General features: G+C 41.7%; 1 protein-coding gene across 3 annotated transcripts in view; it reads left to right on the top strand.

Annotated features, from left to right (window-relative positions):
- GPC5 (glypican 5) overlaps positions 1-21,875 on the top strand; it is a 1,139,255-nt gene that overhangs the window by 26,382 nt on the left and 1,090,998 nt on the right. For 2 of the 3 annotated variants that reach the window (XM_075129298.1, XM_048853218.2), the window contains exon 2: positions 17,220-17,381. In XM_075129298.1, the coding sequence (XP_074985399.1) occupies positions 17,220-17,381 (162 nt within the window). Of the gene's footprint in view, positions 1-17,219; positions 17,382-21,875 lie in introns of those variants that run through there. The other variant, XM_075129300.1, reaches the window with a different exon arrangement.

A 21,875-nucleotide genomic window follows, 5' to 3' on the forward strand; every position in this document is an offset into this window, starting at 1 on the left:
AAGAAAAATCCCAGAATGCTTGGAGGCTAGTAGAAGTGCATTGCACCATGGCATGTCTGTGTAGAATGCTGAGCACTTATTTCAAAACAATGCAATGCTGTGTGGATACTATGATCCCAAAGGGAAGTGGCTTAACTTAGGTTAGAAGGGCAGTATGGACACATTGGTCACACAACAGTTGTTCTAGATGACTTAACTCAGATAAACCTAACCTGAAACAACTTTCAAATGTGGACAAGCCCATAGTGTAGACAATGCCTCAAGTGAAATAAATGTAAACTAAAGTAATTTAGGTGAATTTTATCTCCTTGTGTTTAACTCTATTTCAAACATGTAGTACCTGTGTTGCTTTCTGCAAAGTTTTGAAGGGCTCTCTTAGAGGCTTAGTTTAAAAATTATTCTCAGATAAAAAGGGGGAAAAGGACAATTTATATTGGAACAATATTACCCTTATCAAAAATGTGAAATCAATGCATATTATAATAACAAACAGCTTTCAACATTTTCCACTTTACCTATTCTCTGACATGAAATGAGGTAATCTTATTTCTGCTTTTAATTTCTTCTGGCCATAGTGGACAACTCTAGAATGGTTTTTGTTTTTATCTTAATGTTTAATTTCAAAATATGGATAGTGTATTTTTTGTTAAAACAAGGTGAAATAAGACTGGGATTTTAACAGTTTAAAATTAACAGTGAAATATTCTTTGCTTTGCTGATAGCTCTTTTGTTATCTACCAGAAGGTATCTGGCTCATAGGTTGCACTGTAAATCTTTTTGAAAGTGTGAAGTTTTGACTTCATCCAATGGTGAACAGTTTATGTGTTTTGCATTAAAAACTTAGTGGCAAGGTACATTTCTGGAGGAAAGGAAAAAGCTGGTGCCAGCAAAAAAAAAATAAACCACATAATATGAGTTGATTAGAGTTGATTCTCAGTCTTAGTTATGTGGAATTGAATGTGGGTGAACACAATGAGAATGGATGCGGGAGTAGTCAGTAAAATAGCTTTGGAATTCATTGTGAGGGGTGGGATCCAAAGACTAATAGTGACATGCAGGGACCAGTTGGATACTCATCAGCTGAGTGACTTTTATTAGTAGTCAGATGCAGGTTTTTCTCCTATGGTATGAATGAAAAATAATGTGATTTTAAATGTGAAACCTTTGTTTTGCTTGAACAGTTTCAAACTGCCAGTTCAGGCAATCGCATGGCCGGCAGCATAAAATATCTAACAAATGAAGGTCAAATGAAACCCAGAGTTTCCATATTAAAATTCACAATTCATTTTAAACAGAGACTAGCAATTAAATAAAATATCGAATGAAACAGGACTTTCTCCCTCTTCAATATGGCCCCAATCCTCCACTGCGTTTTTGCTTTCCCCTACACTGCTGGTTCAAAGTGGTCCTAAACTGATGTAACTGGTCACGAGGCTCACCCCTTTCTAAAGTCCCTGCACCCTGGCAATCTCTGGGTATTATAACAGTTCCTTGGAACCATTAGCAACTGGATTAGTTTAGAGCAATATTCAAATTATTATGACTTAGATCAGGCAGCCAGCCCAGATTTGGGGTTGGGGGGCTTAAAATCACATTTGCACACACCTCAGCCAAGCTGTCTCATATTGTTGGATCATATTAAAGAAGTTCTGTATTAAAATCACAAATGAGTTTGATTCCCCAGAGTTCAAATTCCAGGGTATTACTAATTAAGAGGTCTCTTGGTTTTTGGTACTGTTTCTCTCCCTCTATGTGTGAAACTTGCAAGCTGCTAATTGTGTTAGTACATTCTAAGACAGAGTCTATTCTCAAAGCAATTCACAGAGAGAGAGACTCAAAGCAATACTCTAACAACAGAAACAGCACCCAGAGACTCCCCACCCTTTTGTTGTATTAACAATTGTGATTAAAATAGAGATAGAGGATGTATGTGGATGGATGCTTGGTGTGGATAATAACTGAATGATCAGGGAGGTGCCAGCCTAAGAATCCAGTGTCCATCGGCTTGAAGAAGGCGTCAAGTGGAAATAACCACAGGACCCCCCGGAGGGCAGACTGGAATCCACCCAACAGCCTCAAGAATGGGAGAACCAAAGAACAAGATAACATCTTGGAGCCGTCAGGAATGTGCTATCTGCTGATTGATTCAGCAACAGCATGATGAAGCAATTCCCATAGACTGGCATAGGAAGAAATTCCTATAAAAATAGACTCTAAAAAGTGAGAACTTTGGGGTCTGATTCTGCAAACCAACTTCCAGGAGCATCAGATGAGCATCTGACAAGGCCCTGCTCCCTCCTCATGTCCAGGCCACCTGGCCAGTGGCTTGGCATGAGCAACTCTAAGGCTGGTAACTATGATAACAACCTTGCAGAACCTGTGTGTGTGTATGTGTGTGTGTGTGTATGTTTGTATGAATGAATGTGTGAATAAATATGAGATTGAATGGAATGTTATAACTAGAACTAACTGCTTACTATGATTCTTTCTGTATTCACAGTAAATGTGGTATTTTGCCTTTTTCCCTTTAATAAGATCCTGCTGGTTTTTATTTTATTGGTACAACAATATGTTACTTGGCCACATCTGAAAATCGGTGTCACTAAGTTTTAATCTAATATTATTTTCTGTGTTAGAAATCCTGGGCCCAGAAGTTAATGGCTGATTTGTTAAGTAATACCATGGGTTGATTTTTCCAGTGTTCCTTTCATCTCCCAAAGTACCTAGATTTGTACATAACTTTCTGAGACCTATGCTTCATGTCTGTTCCTCTGTGTTCCATATTGGAATGGTGAGAGATATATCTGTGATGGGAAAGCAGGGAGGTACAAGATGCAGATAGAGTATAGAAAACTATTTTTGAGAGTAATGCAAGCCAGAGTTACAGTAACTAGAGCATCTTCTAGAACAGAGTTTCTCAAACTGGGGTCCACGGACCCCTGAGGGGTCTTTGAGGGTACTCCAGGGGGTCTGCGAGACATATCCGTGGCCGCTGGCCCCACTGATCAACTCCTCTCCCTCTCTCCCAATGCCTTCTGCACACCAGCTGTTCAGTGGCATGCAGGAGGTGCTGGGAGGGAGGGGGAGAAGTGGGGACGGGACGTGCTCAAGGGAGGGGGCAGAAAGAGGGAAGAAGAGGGGAAGGAGTAGAGTGGGGGCGGGAAAAGGTGGGGAAGGGGTGGGGCCCTGGGGAAGGGGTGGAGTGGGGGTGGGTCCATGAAACATTTTAAATCAAAATGGGGGTCTTTGGGTTGCTAAAATTTGAGAGGTTTCAGAGTAGAAGCCGTGTTAATCTGTATTCACAAAAAGAAAAGGAGTACTTGTGGCACCATAGAGACGAACAAATTTATTTGAGCATAAGCTTTCGTGAGCTACAGCTCACTTCATTGGATGCATTCAGTCCGATGAAGTGAGCTGTAGCTCACGAAAGCTTATGCTCAAATAAATTTGTTCGTCTCTAAGGTGCCACAAGAACTCCTTTTCTTTTTCTAAAATTTGAGAATCGCTGTTCTAGAAATCTAGGAAGAAAATCTGCTGATTAATATTTATACCAAATTTGGAGTACACTAAACATTACAAAGTGGCATATTTCAAGTTTATCCTAATTAGCTTAATTGGTAAGGGAGTTGCTTAATTCTTTATAGGTGACCTGTTTCTCTTGGTGAGATGGGTTATCCAGTTTCCGTAATGATTCAGTCCCTGTCAACTAGGGGATCTGTGTATTTAGTCTGTGTACTGTACTCAGTAGAACCTCAGAGTTATGAACACCTCGGGAATGGAGATTGTTCATAACTCTGAAATGTCCATAACGCTGAACAAAACATTATAGTTGTTCTTTCAAAAATGTACAGCTGAATATTGATTTAATACAGATTTGAAACTTTACTATGCAGAAGAAGAATGCTGCTTTTAACTTTCTTAATTTAAATTAAACAAGCACAGAAGCAGTTTTGTCAATTTTTTAAAAACTTTCCCTTTATTTTTTTAGTAGTTTACATTTAACATAATACTATACTGTATGTGCCTTTTTTGTATGTCTCTGCCATTGCCTGTGTGCATACTTCCAGTTCCAAATGAGATGCGTGGTTGACTGATCAGTTCATAACCCTGGTGTTCATAACTCTGAGGTTCTACTATATGTATAGAGCCTCTGCTAAGCCTTTCTGTGTGATTAATTCCTATTCAGAAAGAAAGATGGATCCTTTCTCTGAAGGAAAGGTTTAACTGTAATTTGCATATGGTGGGAGGCAATCCAGGATAAGGAGAATCCTTTGCCTGTGTGCACTTACCCTGTTCAGATTTTTATACAAGCTTTGCTGTGGCATTTGAACAACCTGCATGAAGTTAACCTGTGTACATTTGAGTTGGTTTCTCTTGATTTTGGAAAATATCAGCCAGGAAACATATCCAAAAGAAATTTTGTGTAAAAGTTTTGTATTTTTTTTTTTAAGAAAACACTGTTTTTGCAGGGTTCAGAGATTCAGAGATTCCAAGGCCGAATCTGACCTCCTGTAAAACACAGGCCACAGAACTGCTCCAAAATAATTCCTAGAGCAGATCTTAGAAAAACATCCAATCTTGGTTTAAAAATTCTCAGTGATAGAAAATCCGCAGGGACCCTTCATAAATTGTTCCAATGGTCAATTATCCTCACTGTTAAAAATTTACAGCTATATTTTGCCTGAATTTGCCTAGCTTCAATTTCTAACCATTGAGTCTTGTTATACTTTTCTCTGCTAGAATGAAGTCCATTATTAAAGATTTGTTCCCCATTTAGATACTTATACTCACCCCTTAGTCTAGTCACCCTTTGCCATCTCTTTTTTAAATTAAATAGATTGAGCTCTGTGAGATTATCACCATAAGGCATTTAATCATTTTCATGGCTCTTCTCTGAACCCTCTCCAATTTATCAACATTCTTCTTGAATTGTGGGCACCAAAACTGGGTACAGTATTACAGCAGCAATCGCAGCAGTGCCAAATACAGAGGTAAAATAACCTCTCTATTCCTATTCAAGATTCCGCTGCTTATGCATCCCAGGATTGCATTAACTCTTTTGGCCACAGCATCATATTGGGAGCTTGTGTTCAGCTGATTACCAACTACAAGTCTCAAATCTTTTTCAGAGTCACTGTTTCGTAGGATAGATTCCCCCATCCAGTAAGTTTGACCTAATTTATTGAATGCCTTCTGCCCCTGGGGTTGTCAAAAGATCTAGATTGGCCAAGTCATGAGATATTTATCTTGGAACTAATGACAGGCAAGAGATAAGTCTTCATGAGAGCAATACAAACTGCTTATGTAATGTATATTTATGTTATAAATATAACATTAAATACAAATGTTACAAAAATACATTAAAAGAACACTGCGATTCTTGCATATAAAACCCAACAGGGGACTTAACAGAAAAGTCTAACAAAATTGAAGAATTTTCTTTGAAGGGATCATTCCCAAACTTAATCTACCTTAAACGTGATAAACTTGTCTTTAAATTTGCTTTTGCAGAATGAAAAATCTAGTAGCATCCCTCAAAAATGAAGGCTGCAATATTGCTAAAATCACAGGTTCTCTGTGGAGTGACCCTCTGATAAACCTAGAGGACTGAGTTTGAATTTCATACATGAATGGATATTGTATCCCATCTCTTTACCTGCCTGCTCCATTCTTGACAATCGACATAGCACTGAAATTTACAAAAATCTTGGAAGGCAGGATTTGGGTATATTTCAGTAATTTGCTTGTTCACAAAAATTTGCAAGTAGGCAGAAAGAGGGGGCCATAAAATTGATATGTATTGTGATACAGCATGGCCAGAAGACAGCAGGAGAGTGATATAGGAGAGATATGTAAGTCCCAGGATTAGGAGAAGCCTTATTCCCTGTAGAAGGAAGAAAGGTTTCTATAGATTAATTAAAAGCACCTGAAGCCAATTAGAGCACCTGTAGCTAGTCACCTGATAAAACCCCCTGCTTCAATCAGCCAGGGGAAGGAGTTGGAGCAGAGTGGTTTGGAGTTGGAGCAGAGAGCAGTTTGCCACCGCCTATTTAGACGATATAGTCATCCATAGCCCTGACTGGGAAACGCACCTAGGGAAAGTAGAAGTGGTACTAGACGCCCTGCAGAAAGCTGGCCTCACTGCCAACCCCCTCAAGTGTGTGATAGGACTAGCTGAGACCAGATACCTCAGGTATGTATTAGGGAGAGGCTTGGTAAAACCCCAATGGAACAAAGTGGAGGCAATACAAGATTGGCCTCGGCCCGTCCGTAAAAAGCAGATCAGAGCATTTCTTGGGTTAGTAGGGTACTATCGGAGATTCATCCCTCATTTCACCACAAGAGCAGGGCCATTGACGGACCTGATAAAGGCTCGGGGCCCCGAGATAGTAAAATGGTCTGATGCAGCAGAGGGGCATTCGCAGATTTAAGGACAACCCTTTGCTGCCATCCAGTACTCATAGCCCCAGACTTCAAGAAAGAATTTGTCCTACAAACAGATGCCTTGGAAGTAGGAATAGGAGCCATCCTTTCGCAGATGGTAGGGGAGGAGGAACCCCCGATCCTGTACCTCAGGCAGAAGCTCCTCCTCAGGGAACAAAAGTACGCCGTTGTTGAAAAGGAATGTCTGGGGATAAAATGGGCCATGGAAACTCTCCGCTACTACCTACTGGGATGGCGATTTACTCTGGTGACAGACCACGCCCCGCTCCAGTGGATGCACAGAAACAAGGAGAAGAATGCAAGAGTGACTAGATGATTCCTATCTCTGCAACCCTTTCATTTCCGAGTACAGCATAGGCCAGAAACCAACATGGCAACGCAGATGGCTTGTCATGAAAGTGTTGCCTCTCATCCCAAGTAGCCCAACCCCATGGTGTTGGGTGGGGGTGGGGTGGGGGGAGGATATGTGATACAGCATGGCCAGAAGGGGCAGGAGAGTGATATAGGAGAGATATGTAAGTCCCAGGATGAGGAGAAGCCTTATTCCCTGTAGAGGGAAGAAAGGTTTCTATAGATTAATTAAAAGCACCTGAAGCCAATTAGAGCACCTGAAGCTAGTCACCTGATAAAACCCCCCTGCTTCAATCAGCAAGGGGAAGGAGTTGGAGCAGAGTGCAGTTCGGGGGAGTTGAAGTAGAGAAGAGTTTGGAGAAGTGCCATAGCTGGCTAGAAGACCAAGACCCTAGGTAAAGAGACACCCAGCTTGTGCAGAGAGAGAGGGCAGGAAGCTCCACAAGCTGAAGAGCAGGAGAGGGAAGTAGCCCAGCGGAAGGAAGCACTAGTTCAAGTGGTTTACCACTATCCCTAGGGCCCCTGGGCTGGGACACGGAGTAGAGGGCGGGCCCGGGTCCCTCCCTCTCCACTACCCTTCTCTGGGTTATTAGTGGGACAGTAGATACCCTAGTTCAGGGGCAGGAAACCGCGCCCTGAACCTCCCCCCCCCAAAAGAAGAGGAAGTGCGGGACCCAGTATGTTCACAATAGTAAATAAACTGTACTTGAAGTAGGTGTGCTGGTGATTGTTCACACAGCAGAGACACCCTTTTGTTGGATTTGTCAGCCATGAACGTGACTCTTAAAATACACAGAGTCACTTTACTTAACCAGAGTCACTTTACTCTTTAAAAGCATTAGACAGTTACAGATCTTTCTAAAATAACAGAAATCTTGAGATGCATCCTCCCCTAGACTGATCTCATCTCTTCTGTGAGTCTGAGATCTGGTCCCTCCTTCCTTCTTTCTCTTCAGCCTGGTCTACTGGCATTTAGTGATGAATGGTCCTCCTTCTTAAAGAGCACCTCCCTTAAATACTGTGTCTTTCTCTTTTGTCACATGCCCAGGCTGATCAACGAACCATGCTGGAGTTCTTGTGTAAGACAATCAGTTTCTCCATGATGTTGGATCAGCAGTTGAAAGGCAATCTAAGTAGATGGCCCTAGATTGCTCTATGATGGTTTCTCAGTCATAGTCTTTCAACTAGTTGTCAAGAAACTTTTCTGGGTTGGGTAACTGTCTGGAATATATCATCATAATGACTTAGATGACGTTAGACTTAAGTTCAACATATAGCAAACAATGGAGTTCCTCAATCCAAATGGAGCTCACTATACAAAGTGAGGTCACAATTTGACCCTAACCTATCCTACTCTGTCACAGATGTAATAACCAGGGTCAAACTCATACCTAAACATTCAGCTGCTGGCTTCTTGGGTAGTCCATTTGCTGTCCTATTGGACCAAAATACTTCATTATGTCAGGTTTTCTGGGAAGAAGCACTCTTGCATTTCCTCATGTTACTTTTGGGAAAAAGTGCTGCACTAGGTTTAAAATCTTCCTCACTCTAGAGAGGTGACTTAGAAATGATTATGGCCTATATCCACACTGTAAATCTTTATGCTGAATTGTATATGGAACTATTTTATTAGTTTACACAAGTCATTCTGACTGTTATTGCCCTCTCCCTTTATACTGATTTCCCACTTCCTGATTTATGTCGTTAGTATTTTAGTTTAAGACAGTTGGCCCTAATACTGAGAAGTGTGGAGTGACAGTGGTCAAGTCTTTCTATCCCAAACTGTTTCCACTCTGTTTCAGATTCAGATACTCAAAAATCTATATTCCTCTAGTAGGATGTTTCCTTTGTTCAAATAGGGCCCAATGCAACTCCCACTGAAGTCAATGGAAAGATTGCCATTGTTATAATGGCAATGTGATCAACAGTAGTGTCAAACCTTAGTATTTAAAAATCATGAGTCAGGTCCCCAGAAATCATGAGATTGGTTTAAGAAGGTTCTTTTTCTTTGCCTTCTGGCGTTCGTGTCTTTGGGGTACACGCCTTCTGGCGTTCGTGTCTTTCAGGTTTTACTCTGCAACCGTTAAGGTTTGAAACTTTGGTCCAGATTCACAAAGGTGTTTAGGTGCTAAGTATCAATGTTGGCTCCACTGTGATCCACAGAACTCCCACTGAACCCTATAGTTGCCTAAACTCTCACTGCCTATGTTTTCAGGGTAGAAGTTCCTTTGGTGCCTCTGTTTCTGCCTCTGGGCATGTGCGCTGCTGCCTAACTCTAGGTGTCCGGGCACCTACCTCCCACCTAAGATCCAGAGCCATATACAAACCGGAGAAAGATAGGTATTGGCTGCCTAAGTCACGTGTAGGGCCTGGTCTGGCAGGCGTGCTTAGTGGCTGCATACCAGACCAGGTCCCATTCAAAATCTAGGAGAGGGAGGTGGTGCCCCCTTTATAACTTTTAGCCCGGTGGTTAGAGCACTCATCTGGGATCCTGGGAGATCCAGGTTCAATTCCCACATCTGATGGAAGGGAAGAAAAGATTTGAACAGGGTCATCCCACCTCTCAGGAGAATGCCCTAGCACGGAGCTTTGAGATATTTTGATATGAGGGTCTCTTAGTCTCACCTGTTGAAACTGTTCCACAGTGGATAAATAACGAACGAATGATTTGGAGCATGGGGACTAGACCCTGGGTCTCCCACCTCCTATGGAATGCCCTAACCACTGGACTACAGAGTCATTCTCTCTCCCTCCCACTCATGACTGTTCTACTGTGGATAAATACTTAAATAGTCATTGGGCCAAAGAGCAAGAGAGTAAGAATGACAGGCTAAAAGTTATAATGTGACATCACCTCCTTCTCTGGTTGTTTTGTGTGAAGTCTGGCAGGCCCCTAATTTATTCCCAAAAGCAACGCCTTAGTCACCTGAGTATAAATTAGCAGGTTACCATTCCTGGGACACTAAGCAGAGATAGACACCTCCCTGCAGCCTGGACTTAGGTGCCTATCTTCAAGAGTGGGGTAGGGGGGCACATCCTTGTTGTCAGCATTTCCCATTGGTTAGCTTAGATCGCTCCCTGACTAGCATGCTGGCTCTTGTGGCTCACATTCTTACGGGGTCTGTCTTTTCCCATTCATTGTAGAAGGAGCCTTGGTGCTTAAAATCAGCTTTGTGGGTTGCAGTGCTGTTCCTGTGATTTTTTTCCTGAGGTCCCTAAAACGTGCCATGATGCTCACTGTAGCAAAGCCGAAGTCCCTTCTTGGATCCAACATTAGACTAGGCCGATGAATTTTATCTTTTTGTTCTGTTTTATTGGGCATTACGCTGCCAGGTCCAAGTATGGTGGTTGAGGTAAGAAATAAATATTGTCATGTCATCTTATTTTCCAAACATATAATCAACAGATTTCTTTAATTTTAAATTAAAAATTCTTTTTATTTAAAAAAAGACAAACTAACAAAGAGGAACAAATAACAAGAAAATACATTTTAAATAAATTTTGCATTGAATCTTTTTCTTAATTACTCAAGCACAATGTTCCCACTTTTAGAAAGTCCCAGATCAGCATAATTATAAATGACATATTAATTTGAATAATAAGCACAAGAACTTTGTTATTGTTAGATAAGATAATACTAACAAACGAACGTCCCATAGCAAAGAAAAATGGTAGTTAGGAGTGCAGTGGTGCAAACATTGTAAACATATTTTTCTCTTGTGTTTGTCAAGTACTTGACAGCTGGCATGCTGCAAACTAGGCCTCAACTCCTCTCCCATGGTGGTATTCGCTGAGTGATTTTTTTATTGAGAATTAAAAGAAAGAGAGTGAATGAAAACTATGCTCAGGATATGTGCATAAACCTGCCTGTTGTGATTAGTAAATATTGCTGCAGGTCTGTTATTGCTCCAGTAATTTGTTTTTTGGTGGGTGGTATATTAGATAAGTTTGTTGCTTGCTATTTTAACAGTATGTTATTTTGTAAGGAATATTCTAAATTTTCAATCAGTTTAATTGTTAGCCACATGAAATGGTATTTATCACAACAGTATGTGTATGCAATGATAAGATTGAGGATTTAAAAGTGACAAAATTAAAAAAATTAGATTTCCATGAACAGTGTCAACTCTGAAATGCTCTGCATGAAGCATACTGTATGTAGAATTATGCCAAATGTATGTGTTTTAGATATGTTCACTGTAACAGAAATCATCCTTGGTGTGGGAATTGTAGCTTTTAAATGTCCTGATTTGAATGTTTTACGAACTTACTCCCAATCTAAACATTGCATTAGCATAGCTCTTAACATGGAATTTCTTGATTTAAAAGAGTTGTGCATCCCTAATCCATTCTCCTGACCCATTCTACGTTTAGTCTGATCTCTCTTCCCAGCAACTTACTGATGCCCTCACCACTGTTGTGATATATGGAATCCCAATTCTTAAACAAGTGGCACTTATTTAAGAAACGAGTAACAACTACAGATATAAGCAAGCAGACTTCCACTTTGTTTGAGTTCCAACTTTGTCTTCCTTGCTTAATGTTCTAGGCAAGGTGGCCTGGGCTCAGGCACTCAGTCCCAGCCGCAGGCACCATAGGGCTTGGGAGAGGATGGTGTCAGGCCCACCCGTGGGTGGCATGGGCCTGGGACGGGGCCTCAGCTCTTGTGGGCAGCAGGGGGCTCGGGGATCAGCCCCATCCTCAGCCGTGGGGGACGGGGGTATGGGGCATAGAGGTGGGGGGAGGTCAACCTGGGCAGTGTGTGTATGTGTGTGGCTCTGGCGAGCCCTGTGGGCAGCAGGGAGGGGTGCTCAGGCCCAGGTGAGCCCCAACCATCCTGTTTTTACTTTAGGAAATACAGTGCACAGAAACACTGAACACCCCTGCCCTGCCCTGACCCACCCCAACGCCCCGCCCCTTCTCTGAGGCCACGCCCCCACTTGCTCCATCTTCCCTCCCTCCCTCTGTTGCTCACTCTCTCCCACCCTCACTCACTTTCACTGGGCTGGGGCAGGAGGTTGGGGTGTGGGCTGCGGGTGCGGGCTCCGGGTTGGGCCAGAAATTAGGGGTTCAGGATGCAGGAGAGGGCTCCGGCCTGGGGCAGGAGGTTGGAGTGTGGGGATGGGGTGAGGATGCTGGCTGGGGGTGTGGACTCTGAGGGATGAGGGGTTTGGGGTAAAGGAAGGGGTCTGGGGCAGGGAGTTGGCGTGTTGAGTGTGGGTGCGCGCTCCAGGAGGGAGTTTGGGGGCAGGAGGGGACTCCAGGCTCAGGGTGCGGGATCCCAGTGATGCTTACGATGGTTCCCGGGAAGCGGCCACCAGCTCCCTGCAGCCTGTAGATGAATGAGAAGCCAGGCCCCGCAGCTCTGATTGGTTGCAGTTTCTGGCCTTGGGGCAGGGGCAGTGCATGGAGCCTCCCTGGCTGCTCATGGGTCTAGGGGCTGCAAAGACCTGGTGGCCGCTTCCGGGTACCGCATGGAATTAGGGCAGGCAGGGAGCCTGCTTTAGCCCTGGGCCCCAGCTGCATCGCCAACTGGAACCGACAGAGTCTCTTTTCAACCAAGCATTCCGGAGGCCTGGAAGCCTTATTACAAACACTACAAGCATTGTGACCTGCATAATGTAGTTTTGTTTTGGTTCTGTTGCTGACACCAGAGTGTCGGAGGGTGGGATGTTTTAAGTTTTCAGGTGGCAAGTGATCTAGGGAGGACCTGCTCAGCAAAGTTATCAAACTTTGTATGCAGGGATAGCAGAAATTGCATAGTTTAAAATAGATGACCTGAGTGAAGGGTCACCAAATCATCAGATGGTTTGAAGGCAAAGATATCTTAAGCTGATGTCAGAACACTTTGAAAATAATACTTGTAGGGTCTGAATACAGTAAGATTTTGGAAAAGATCAGCAATTCAGATTAGCATTAGGAGACTAAAGGTTTGCTCTTCTGTTTGTGGGGAAAGGAAGGTTTTCAGCCTTTTGTAGATGTACTTGTCTGCATGTCTTAATCTTTCAGAAACCTGCTGCAAACATATTCGTTGGCATGTCACTTGCATCAATCAGTTTTCAAAACCAAAAGTTACATTCTTCTCCTTTATGGTAATACACAAGAGAGTTTTAAAGTTGTGACTTCTGCATGCATCTGGGATGCTTATATCCTCTGGAACAATGAGATGCACCTCTGCTTATGTCTGCAGGAGAGATTTAGTGTAGAACACATTTTATTGGTATGGCTCAATAGCTGGATTTCTTTACATGGAGTCAGATGTTTCTCTTCATGGTGAAAATCAGAAACACTGCACAGTATTATTGATTTCTGAAGGAAGTCCTCCAATGAACTGAATTAGTTCTGCCTAAAAACTGATGCCACTACAGTAGAACCTCAGAGTTATGAACATCAGAGTTATGAACTGACCAGTCAACTACAGACCTCATTTGTAACCGGAAGTACACAACTGGGCAGCGGCTGAGACAAAAAAAAAAAAAAAAAAAAAAGGAACTACAGTACAGTACTGTGTTCTATGTAAACTACTAAAAAAAAGAAAGGGAAAGCAGCATTTTTTTTCTGCATAGTAAAGTTTCAAAGCTGTAGTAAGTCAATGTTCAGTTGTAAACTGTTGAAAGAACAACCATAATGTTTTGTTCAGATTTATGAACATCTCTGAGTTACAACAACCTCCATTCCCAAGGTGTTCGTAACTCTGAGGTTCTACTATATATGATCCGAGATGTAGAAAGGCTAAGATCCTGTTTAACCCCTCCTCCCCTCTACAATATTCAGTTTGTGAGTTAACATGTATCTTGTAAAAATGTTTATAACAACTGTAAGAGCCCGTGCCATAAGGAAATGTGCAGTAAACTGTTCCAACCTCTCTGAGATCCATCCAGAATTTCCCCACACAATTTGCAGTAAACACAATAAAAAGCAAGGATAATTCTCCACAATATGTATTTGTCATGAGAATGAACAAATCACTCCCATCTGGCATTGGATAAGCAAGTGGCAAGCTGTGACTTCTGTTAAACTGTTTTTGTTTTATTACCTCATCTTTCCAACCTATCCCCTTCCCCGTCCCATTTGTCTTTTTCATCCAGCTGTTGCATCCTGTCCCTTATGTAGCTTGTGAGCTCTCTGGGGCAAGGATTGTCTCTTTTGTTATTTGTCTGAACATTACCTAGCACAGTGGGTCTCTGATCCTTGATTGGGGTTCCTATATGCAGCTATAATAATGATTCCCCTGGCGATGTCCGTACACTGGATCCATGCTGCTTGGGAATCCCCTTACCATAGCTACGGTCTCTGTTAAAGGTTGGGGGTTCCCTACTTTACAAGAAAAGTGACATAGGCTGTATTGTCTTTTTTGTGGGACTTCCATAGGAGTGGTTGGGGACAGAGTACAAGAGGCTTCATGGGGTTGCAGAGACAGCTGCAACAACCGCTTTAAAGGCTGTCTACTTGTGGCCAGTTTGGATAAAAAAAAATAAAAAGGGGACAATAGGCTCTTGCAAGTTGTTTCATGTTCTGAGTGACAGAAATTCTGAATGTGTGGCTTGAGGAAACCATGTATGCTTAGGCTCTAAAGTCTAAGGGCAACTGGAAAGGTGGCTGTTCTTGTTAGGAAATAATTGTTAATGGAGTCCAAGTGTACCTGATTAGTCTCTGAAGCAACAAGCAAAAAGATTTTTCTAGTTATAAGAGCTTCCCACCCCATCTTTATTGTTGTACTGTGTATCCCTGCCTCCATGAATCAAGTGATAGCACTGTTTATGCATGGCTGGAGTTCTAGACAATTTATGTATGCACTGGCCAATATCAGTGGTTGTGGGCACTTTTCTTTGTGAGGAGACTGAACCAGTTAAGATCCTTGTTTTGTTTACCCTTTATCCAATGTAACATTAATTTGATTGGGGAAATGGGAACCACCTAAGCTGCATTTGGCTGTCTTCATTAATATTCTGGTACATCGTTTTAATATACATGCTTTAAAGCCTTGATATAAAAATCTGCTGTTCCACTATGACTCCATGCACTTCAGCAGAGATATTCTTGATTTACACTGATGTAACTGAGAATAAATTTGACCTAGTGAAGTCATTCATTGCCCATCTTTCCAGAACACTCGGATATAATCCTCAATAGCTTAAATTGTTGTTAAATAGCTTTTTATGAAAATACCATTTTAAACACCCTGATTTGAGACCTCTCATGAAATATTCATTGTATAAAGTGTATGCCTCCCTTCTCAAAATATTATTTACAGTATCTTGGATGGAATGATTTAACAGAGAGGATTAGAAATAGGATTTTAAAAGTAGCTAAAGGCATATAATACTATATAAATAAAATAAAGGTCTTGTAGATTCAATGCCAGGGGAATGAAAGGTGAATGAGAATGGGTAGCAGCGTGGTTAGAAGTCAAGAGTAAATGACATCAGGTTTTGTCAGTTTTATCCTGGGCAATTTCCCCATTTTCAGTCTTGCAGTCCTCATCCTATGGTTCTCTTCCATCTGTCACGAGGAGGCTCCAGCATGTAAACCTAGCAACAGAATTAGACTTTCAACCAGAGGGCAGATTTAAGAGGATTTCTCATGTAAATTCCTAAGAAATCTCTTGATACATATCAATAAAAGTTCTGTATTTGAGAACAGAATTTAACTCTTAGACAGACATTCTTAATAATGCTATGTTTAAAGTTATCACTTTTTTCTGGAAATGTTGATTTACCCATTTTTAGAAGAGAACATTTGGATACACTGCAGTTTTTTAATTAAAATATTAATTTCTTTCTTCTTAGATCTTTACACTTTTCATTGCTCTGTATTACTTTAGAAAGGGGAAAACATATAAGGTATTCAAATAAACAAGGTAAATAAAAATTCAACATGCATTTGTTTTTTGTGGAACAGGACTAGACATCTCTGAGAGCTTTGGGTAATGCTTTCACCTGTGTCAGGAGTGGCCAAACTTACTGACCCTCCGAACTGCATACAACAATCTTCAGAAATTTGATAGCCAGGGTGCACCTGCCAGGGCTTGGGGCTTCAGCCCCGTTCCTGCTGAAGCCCTGAGCTACAGCAGGCGTGCCCCGTGGGGCTGAAGGCCCAAGACTCCCCCCTCCCCCTGTGCAGGGCAGAAGCCCCTACTCCACCACCCTGCTTGGAAGGCAGAAGTCCCAAGCTCCCCACCACCAAGTCTAGTAGGTAAAGAATGGGGTGGAAGGGTTGGGGGTAGGGAGGGCTCTGAGAGCCACACTTTAACTGTAAAAGAGACGTATGTGGCTTGTGAGCCACAGTTTGGCCACCCCTTACTTATGTCATGTTTGTTACAAAAGGGAAATTGACAAAGCGGCAGTTCTGCAGAAAAGGACCTGGGGATTACAGTGGACGAGAAACTGGATATGAGTCAAGAGTGTACCCTTGTTGCCAAGAAGGCTAATGGCATTTTGGGCTGCATTAGTAGGAGCATTGCAGCAGATTGAGGGAAGTGATTATTCCCCTCTGTTTGGCACTGGTGAGGCCACATCTGGAGTATTGCCTCCAGTTTTGGGCCCCCCACTACAGAAAGGATGTGGACAAACTGGAGAGAGTCCAGCGGAGGGCAACAAAAATGATTAGGGGGCTGGGGTACGTAATTTATGAGGCAAGGCTGAGGGAACTGGGATTATTTCGTCTGCAGAAGAGAAGAGTGGGGGGAGGGGATTTGATAGCAGCCTTCAACTACCTGAAGGGGGGTTCCAAAGAGGATAAAGCTAGGCCAGTGGTAGGCAAATGGCCTGTTAGGGTAATCTGCTGGCAGGTCACGAGACAGTTTGTTTACATTGACCGTCTGCAAGCATGGCCACCCGCAGCTTCCAGTAGCCACGGTTCACCACTCCTGGCCAATGGGAGCTGCGGTAACTGGCAGCCAGCCCATGCCACTTCCCGGAGCTCCCATTGTCCGGGAACGGTAAACCGTAGCCACTGGGAGCTGCAGGTGGCTGTGCCTGTGGACAATCAATGTAAACAAACTGTCTTATGACCTGCCAGGGGATTATCTTGATGGGCCGCAGGTTGCCCACCACTGAGCTAGGTTGTTCTCAGTGGTGGCAGATGACAGAACAAGGACCAATGGTCTCAAGTTGCAGTGGGGGAGGTCTAGGTTGGATATAAGGAAAAACTGTTTCACTAGGAGGGTGGTGAAGCACTGGAATGGGTTACCTAGGGAGGTGGTGGAATCTCCATCCTTAGAGGTTTTTAAGGCCTGGCTTGACAAAACCCTGGCTGGGATGATTTAGTTGGGTTTGGTCCTGCTTTGAGCAGGGGCTTGGACTAGATGACCTCCTGAGGTGCCTTCCAACCCTGATCTTCTTTGATTCTATGAACATGTATAGCACAATGCACTGTACACATAATGATAAATTTGGAAAATAAAAGTGTATTTCTTTCTCTAGGGGCTGATCTTCAAGTTTGTACATCCAAAAACCTAACATGTTGTACCAAAAAGATGGAGGAGAAATACCAGATTGTAGTAAAGCAGGATATACAACAAGTGCTTCAGACATCAAGCTCTACTTTAAAGTTTTTAATATCTCATAATGCAGCTGCTTTTCAAGGTAAATCTTTCTACTGTACATTTTAAAGTTTATTCAAAAAGCATTTTCTTAACGTTATCAGATGCTTAAACTGATCTGTGATAAGTTACCTTTTTTAGTTCCTCTTAATACTTATTGTACTTTATCAAAAAGAGTATTTAATTGTGGAGGATGGGCTGTGTGTATTAATTGTGTGTGGCTGGTAACTAGTGGCCTTTGAGAAAAATAAAGAAGTGGGTTTAATTAGGTGCTTTGTTTAGGGCTTTACACCTTTGAATATCTAAAAAGTGTCATGATGAATTTCACTTTGATATGCATGCACACTGCAAAGCCCTCCCTCGGATCAGTTAGTCCTTGGCAGGGTTGGTGGTATAGTAGCTTTTCAGCAGGTTCTCTCACCACAACCCCTCCACACTGGTGAAGGGTCCTCTGCATAGGCTGATGTGGATGGCAGTTGGGGGCATGGAACTTAACTCACATTTAACTTGATTACAAGAATATGCCTATCTGCGCACACTGTATTCATGCTCCAGAACTATAAACCCTCACACCAAATTACCACTGTCATGGTTACGGGACTAGCTTCCCCTCTGTCCTTTTTTTAATCTTTGAGTACATACCTCAGGTGTTAGGCCTCTTGTCCGCATCTGTTTTGGGGTGGTAATTGCTTTGCAAAAACCTTTGTTCATCCAATGCTATGCTGTCTAAAGAGACAGGCAGCCATTTTGTGCTCCTTTCAGTGATGAATGTCACCAGAGGGGAGGAATGCACTGGGTGCTTTCTGATAGGACCTTTACTTTGGTCTCTTTTATTTTTCTTTTAATCAGAAATAAGTTATTCAAACTAAAAGTGTCTGTTTTCTCTTCGTGTATAGGAAAAAAACTCTTAAAATTGAAATAGCTGACTTGTAAGGAGCTTTTACTATTGAGGCTTTAAATAAATGATTAGTTGTATATTGAATTTTCTTTTTATAGAGGGAAGAATAGATTAATATATTCCAAGATCAGAAGGGATCATTGTGATCATCTAGACTGACCTCCTGTATAACACAGGCCATAAAACTTCCCTAAAATGGTTCCTAGAATAAATCATTTAGAAAAAACATCCATTCTTGATTAGAAATTGTCAGTGACTGAGAATCTACCATGACTCTTGGTAAATTGTTCCATTGGTTAATTACTCTCACATTAAAAATGTATGTCTTATTGCCAGTCTGAGATTTCCGAGCTTCAACCTGCAGCCATTGAATTATTTTATACCTTTCTCTGCTAGATTGAAGAGACCATTATTAAATATTTGTTCCCCATGTAGATACTTACAGATCGTGATCAAGTCATACTTACCCTTTTTGTTAAGCTAAATAGATTGACCTCCTTGAGTCTATCACTATAAGGCATGTTTTCTAATACTTCAATCATTCTCATGGCTCACTGTCTCCAGTTTATAAACATCTTTCTTGAATCATGGGCACCAGAACTGGATGTTCCAGCAGCAGTCACACCAGTGCCAAGTATAGAGGTAAAATAACCTCTCTACTCCTGCTCAAGATCCCCCTGTTTATGCATCCCAGGATCACATTAGCTTTTTTGGTTACAGCATCACACTGGCAGCTCATTTTCATTTGATTATCCACCACAACCCCAAAATCTTTTTTCAGAGTCACCGCTTCCCAGGATACAGTCCCCATCCTGTATGTATGGCCTACATTCTTTGTTCCTAGATTTATAAATTTATGTTTAGCCATATTAAAATGCTTATTGTTCGCTTGCGCCCAGTTTAACAAGCAATTGAGATTACTCTGAATCAGTGATCTCTCTGCTTCATTATTTACCATTCTGCCAATTTTTGTGTCATCTGCCAACTTTATCAGTGATCATTTTATGTAATTTTTGCCCAAGTCATTGATAAAAATTTTAAATAGCATAGGGCTAAGGAATGATCTTTGATGGATCCCACTGGAAACACACCCACTTGACTATTAAGTTTAGTAGCTTCTATTTAATATCCTCCAGAGACACTAGTGGAATAGAAAGATTGTTATCATCATGACCATATTATGAGACTATCTCATCTGTTATTTTTACCAAAGTACAAAACAGAAATGTTTATTGATCACTTCTGCCTTTTCTGCATTATTACTGAGAATTCTACCATTGCCATCTAGTAGTGGACAAAAATCATGGTCAGGATTCTTTTGGTTTCTAATATATTTAAAAACTCCTTAACTCTGCTTGCCAAAGAGTTCCTCCTTGTAGCCTTTTGCTTCTCTTACTTTTCTACAATTTTCTACAATTACTACCTTTTGATTGACATTCTTTACTATCAACTTTCCCTTTATTTTCTATGTTTTTTGTTTTAAATTTATAGCACCTTCACTTCCCCTCAAACCCAGGTGAGAAGAAAATTTGGTAGCATGTGTAAGCTCTCAGCCAACTCTAGGTTTAAAACTTTATTTGACCTTAAAGAGATGACTTGTGGAAATGTGGGTGTTGAATGTACAATTGAGTTCAAAAGGAAAATCACCATCAGTGTTGCCCAAAATTTGAGGTGATTGCTAAATTCAAGTATGGCCATTACAGCCAGATATACCGAAATAAACTTGCATGAATTCCAGATGTCCTAAAATGCTGTTCTTGATATGTGTTTGGGTCTTTCAAGTCACAGAACACATAAGTGAATGCTGAAATATTCTCAAGGTCACAGTTTTCTCTTGCAATACCTGAAGTCAGTTCAGCTTTAGACCTTGGAGCAAGATTTTGGTGTATTACTTGCATCATCCCATAGAAGAATTTTGAAATGTCCTTCTTAAAGATGTGATCATACATGTTGTATGATTATAATGTAGGTTCATTATGGGCAGCAGCAATGTAAACTTACCAGCACTATGCCACAGTGTGCTTCTTCCCTTGATGGGGCAGACCTCTCTTATTAGTGAGAAAGTAGTTCAGGCTCTATGCCTATTCATTTCTTAGCTTTTCTGCTGAGACTATCCACAATAATTGCACTTAGTATCAATTGTAGCAGCTTTTTGTTTTAAAATACAAAACAACAAAGAGAGCCCCAGTTTTTCTATCACAGAAAGAGGGAATGTTTGCTCGGAAACTGAGGGTTGCCGCTTATGCATCTGTCATAAATATAAAGGGAAGGGTAAACCCCTTTGAAATCCCTCCTGGCCAGGGGAAAGCTCCTCTCACCTGTAAAGGGTTAAGAAGCTAAAGGTAACCTCGCTGGCACCTGACCAAAATGACCAATGAGGAGACAAGATACTTTCAAAAGCTGGGAGGAGGGAGACAAACAAAGGGCTTGGGTCTGTCTGTATGCTGCTCTTGCCAGAGACAGACCAGGAATGGAGTCTTAGAACTTTTAGTAAGTAATCTAGCTAGGTATGTGTTAGATTATGATTTCTTTAAATGGCTGAGAAAAGCATTGTGCTGAATAGAATAACTATTTCTGTCTGTGTATCTTTTTTGTAACTTAAGCTTTTGCCTAGAGGGGTTCTCTATGTTTTTGAATCTAATTACCCTGTAAGATATCTACCATCCTGATTTTACAGGGGGGATTTCTTTATTTCTATTTACTTCTATTTTTTATTAAAAGTCTTCTTGTAAAAACTGAATGCTTTTTCATTGTTCTCAGATCCAAGGGTTTGGGTCTGTGGTCACCTATGCAAATTGGTGAGGCTTTTTATCCAACATTTCCCAGGAAAGGGGGGGTGCAAGTGTTGGGAGGATTGTTCATTGTTCTTAAGATCCAAGGGTCTGGGTCTGTAGTCACCTAGGCAAATTGGTGAGGCTTTTTACCAAACCTTGTCCAGGAAGTGGGGTGCAAGGTTTTGGGAAGTATTTTGGGGGGAAAGACGCGTCCAAACAGCTCTTCCCCAGTAACCAGTATTAGTTTGGTGGTGGTAGCGGCCATTCCAAGGATAACGGGTGTAATATTTTGTACCTTGGGGAAGTTTTGACCTAAGCTGGTAAAGATAAGCTTAGGAGGTTTTTCATGCAGGTCCCCACATCTGTACCCTAGAGTTCAGAGTGGGGGAGGAACCTTGACATGGTGGCACAGTGGTGGGATTAACCTGAAATCATTTGAGATCCAGTTGAGATTTTTTGAACTAGAAATACAGATTTTAAAAAGGAAAATTTTTTTTTCTTTGGAAAGAAAGTCCAGAAAGCAGCTTTGAAACTGAAAGCAGCTTGGTTTCTCTCTGCTTTGTGGCCAAGCAGAGACAAAAGGGGATTATCTTGTGAATTGCAGGTTTTTTTTGCCTGGAGGCAGGGTACTTAACTCCTGCAGGGAAATCTTCCAATCCAGAGGGTTTTTTTTCTTTTCTTCCTAAAAGTAAATAGGGGGTGTGTGTTCTACCCATTTGCTTTTTCTTTGGGCTGGGTAAGCAGGTTTCCAAGTAGTTGGAGGTTTTTTGCTTTAATTTGGGCCCAGAGCAGAGACAAGGGAATTGTCTTTTTCTGTAGGCTGACAATCACTATCAGAGAATAGGTATTCTATTGCAGCACAGCA

The sequence above is a fragment of the Caretta caretta genome, chromosome 1, assembly GCF_965140235.1.
Source record: "Caretta caretta isolate rCarCar2 chromosome 1, rCarCar1.hap1, whole genome shotgun sequence".
Classification (NCBI taxonomy): Eukaryota; Metazoa; Chordata; order Testudines; family Cheloniidae; genus Caretta; species Caretta caretta.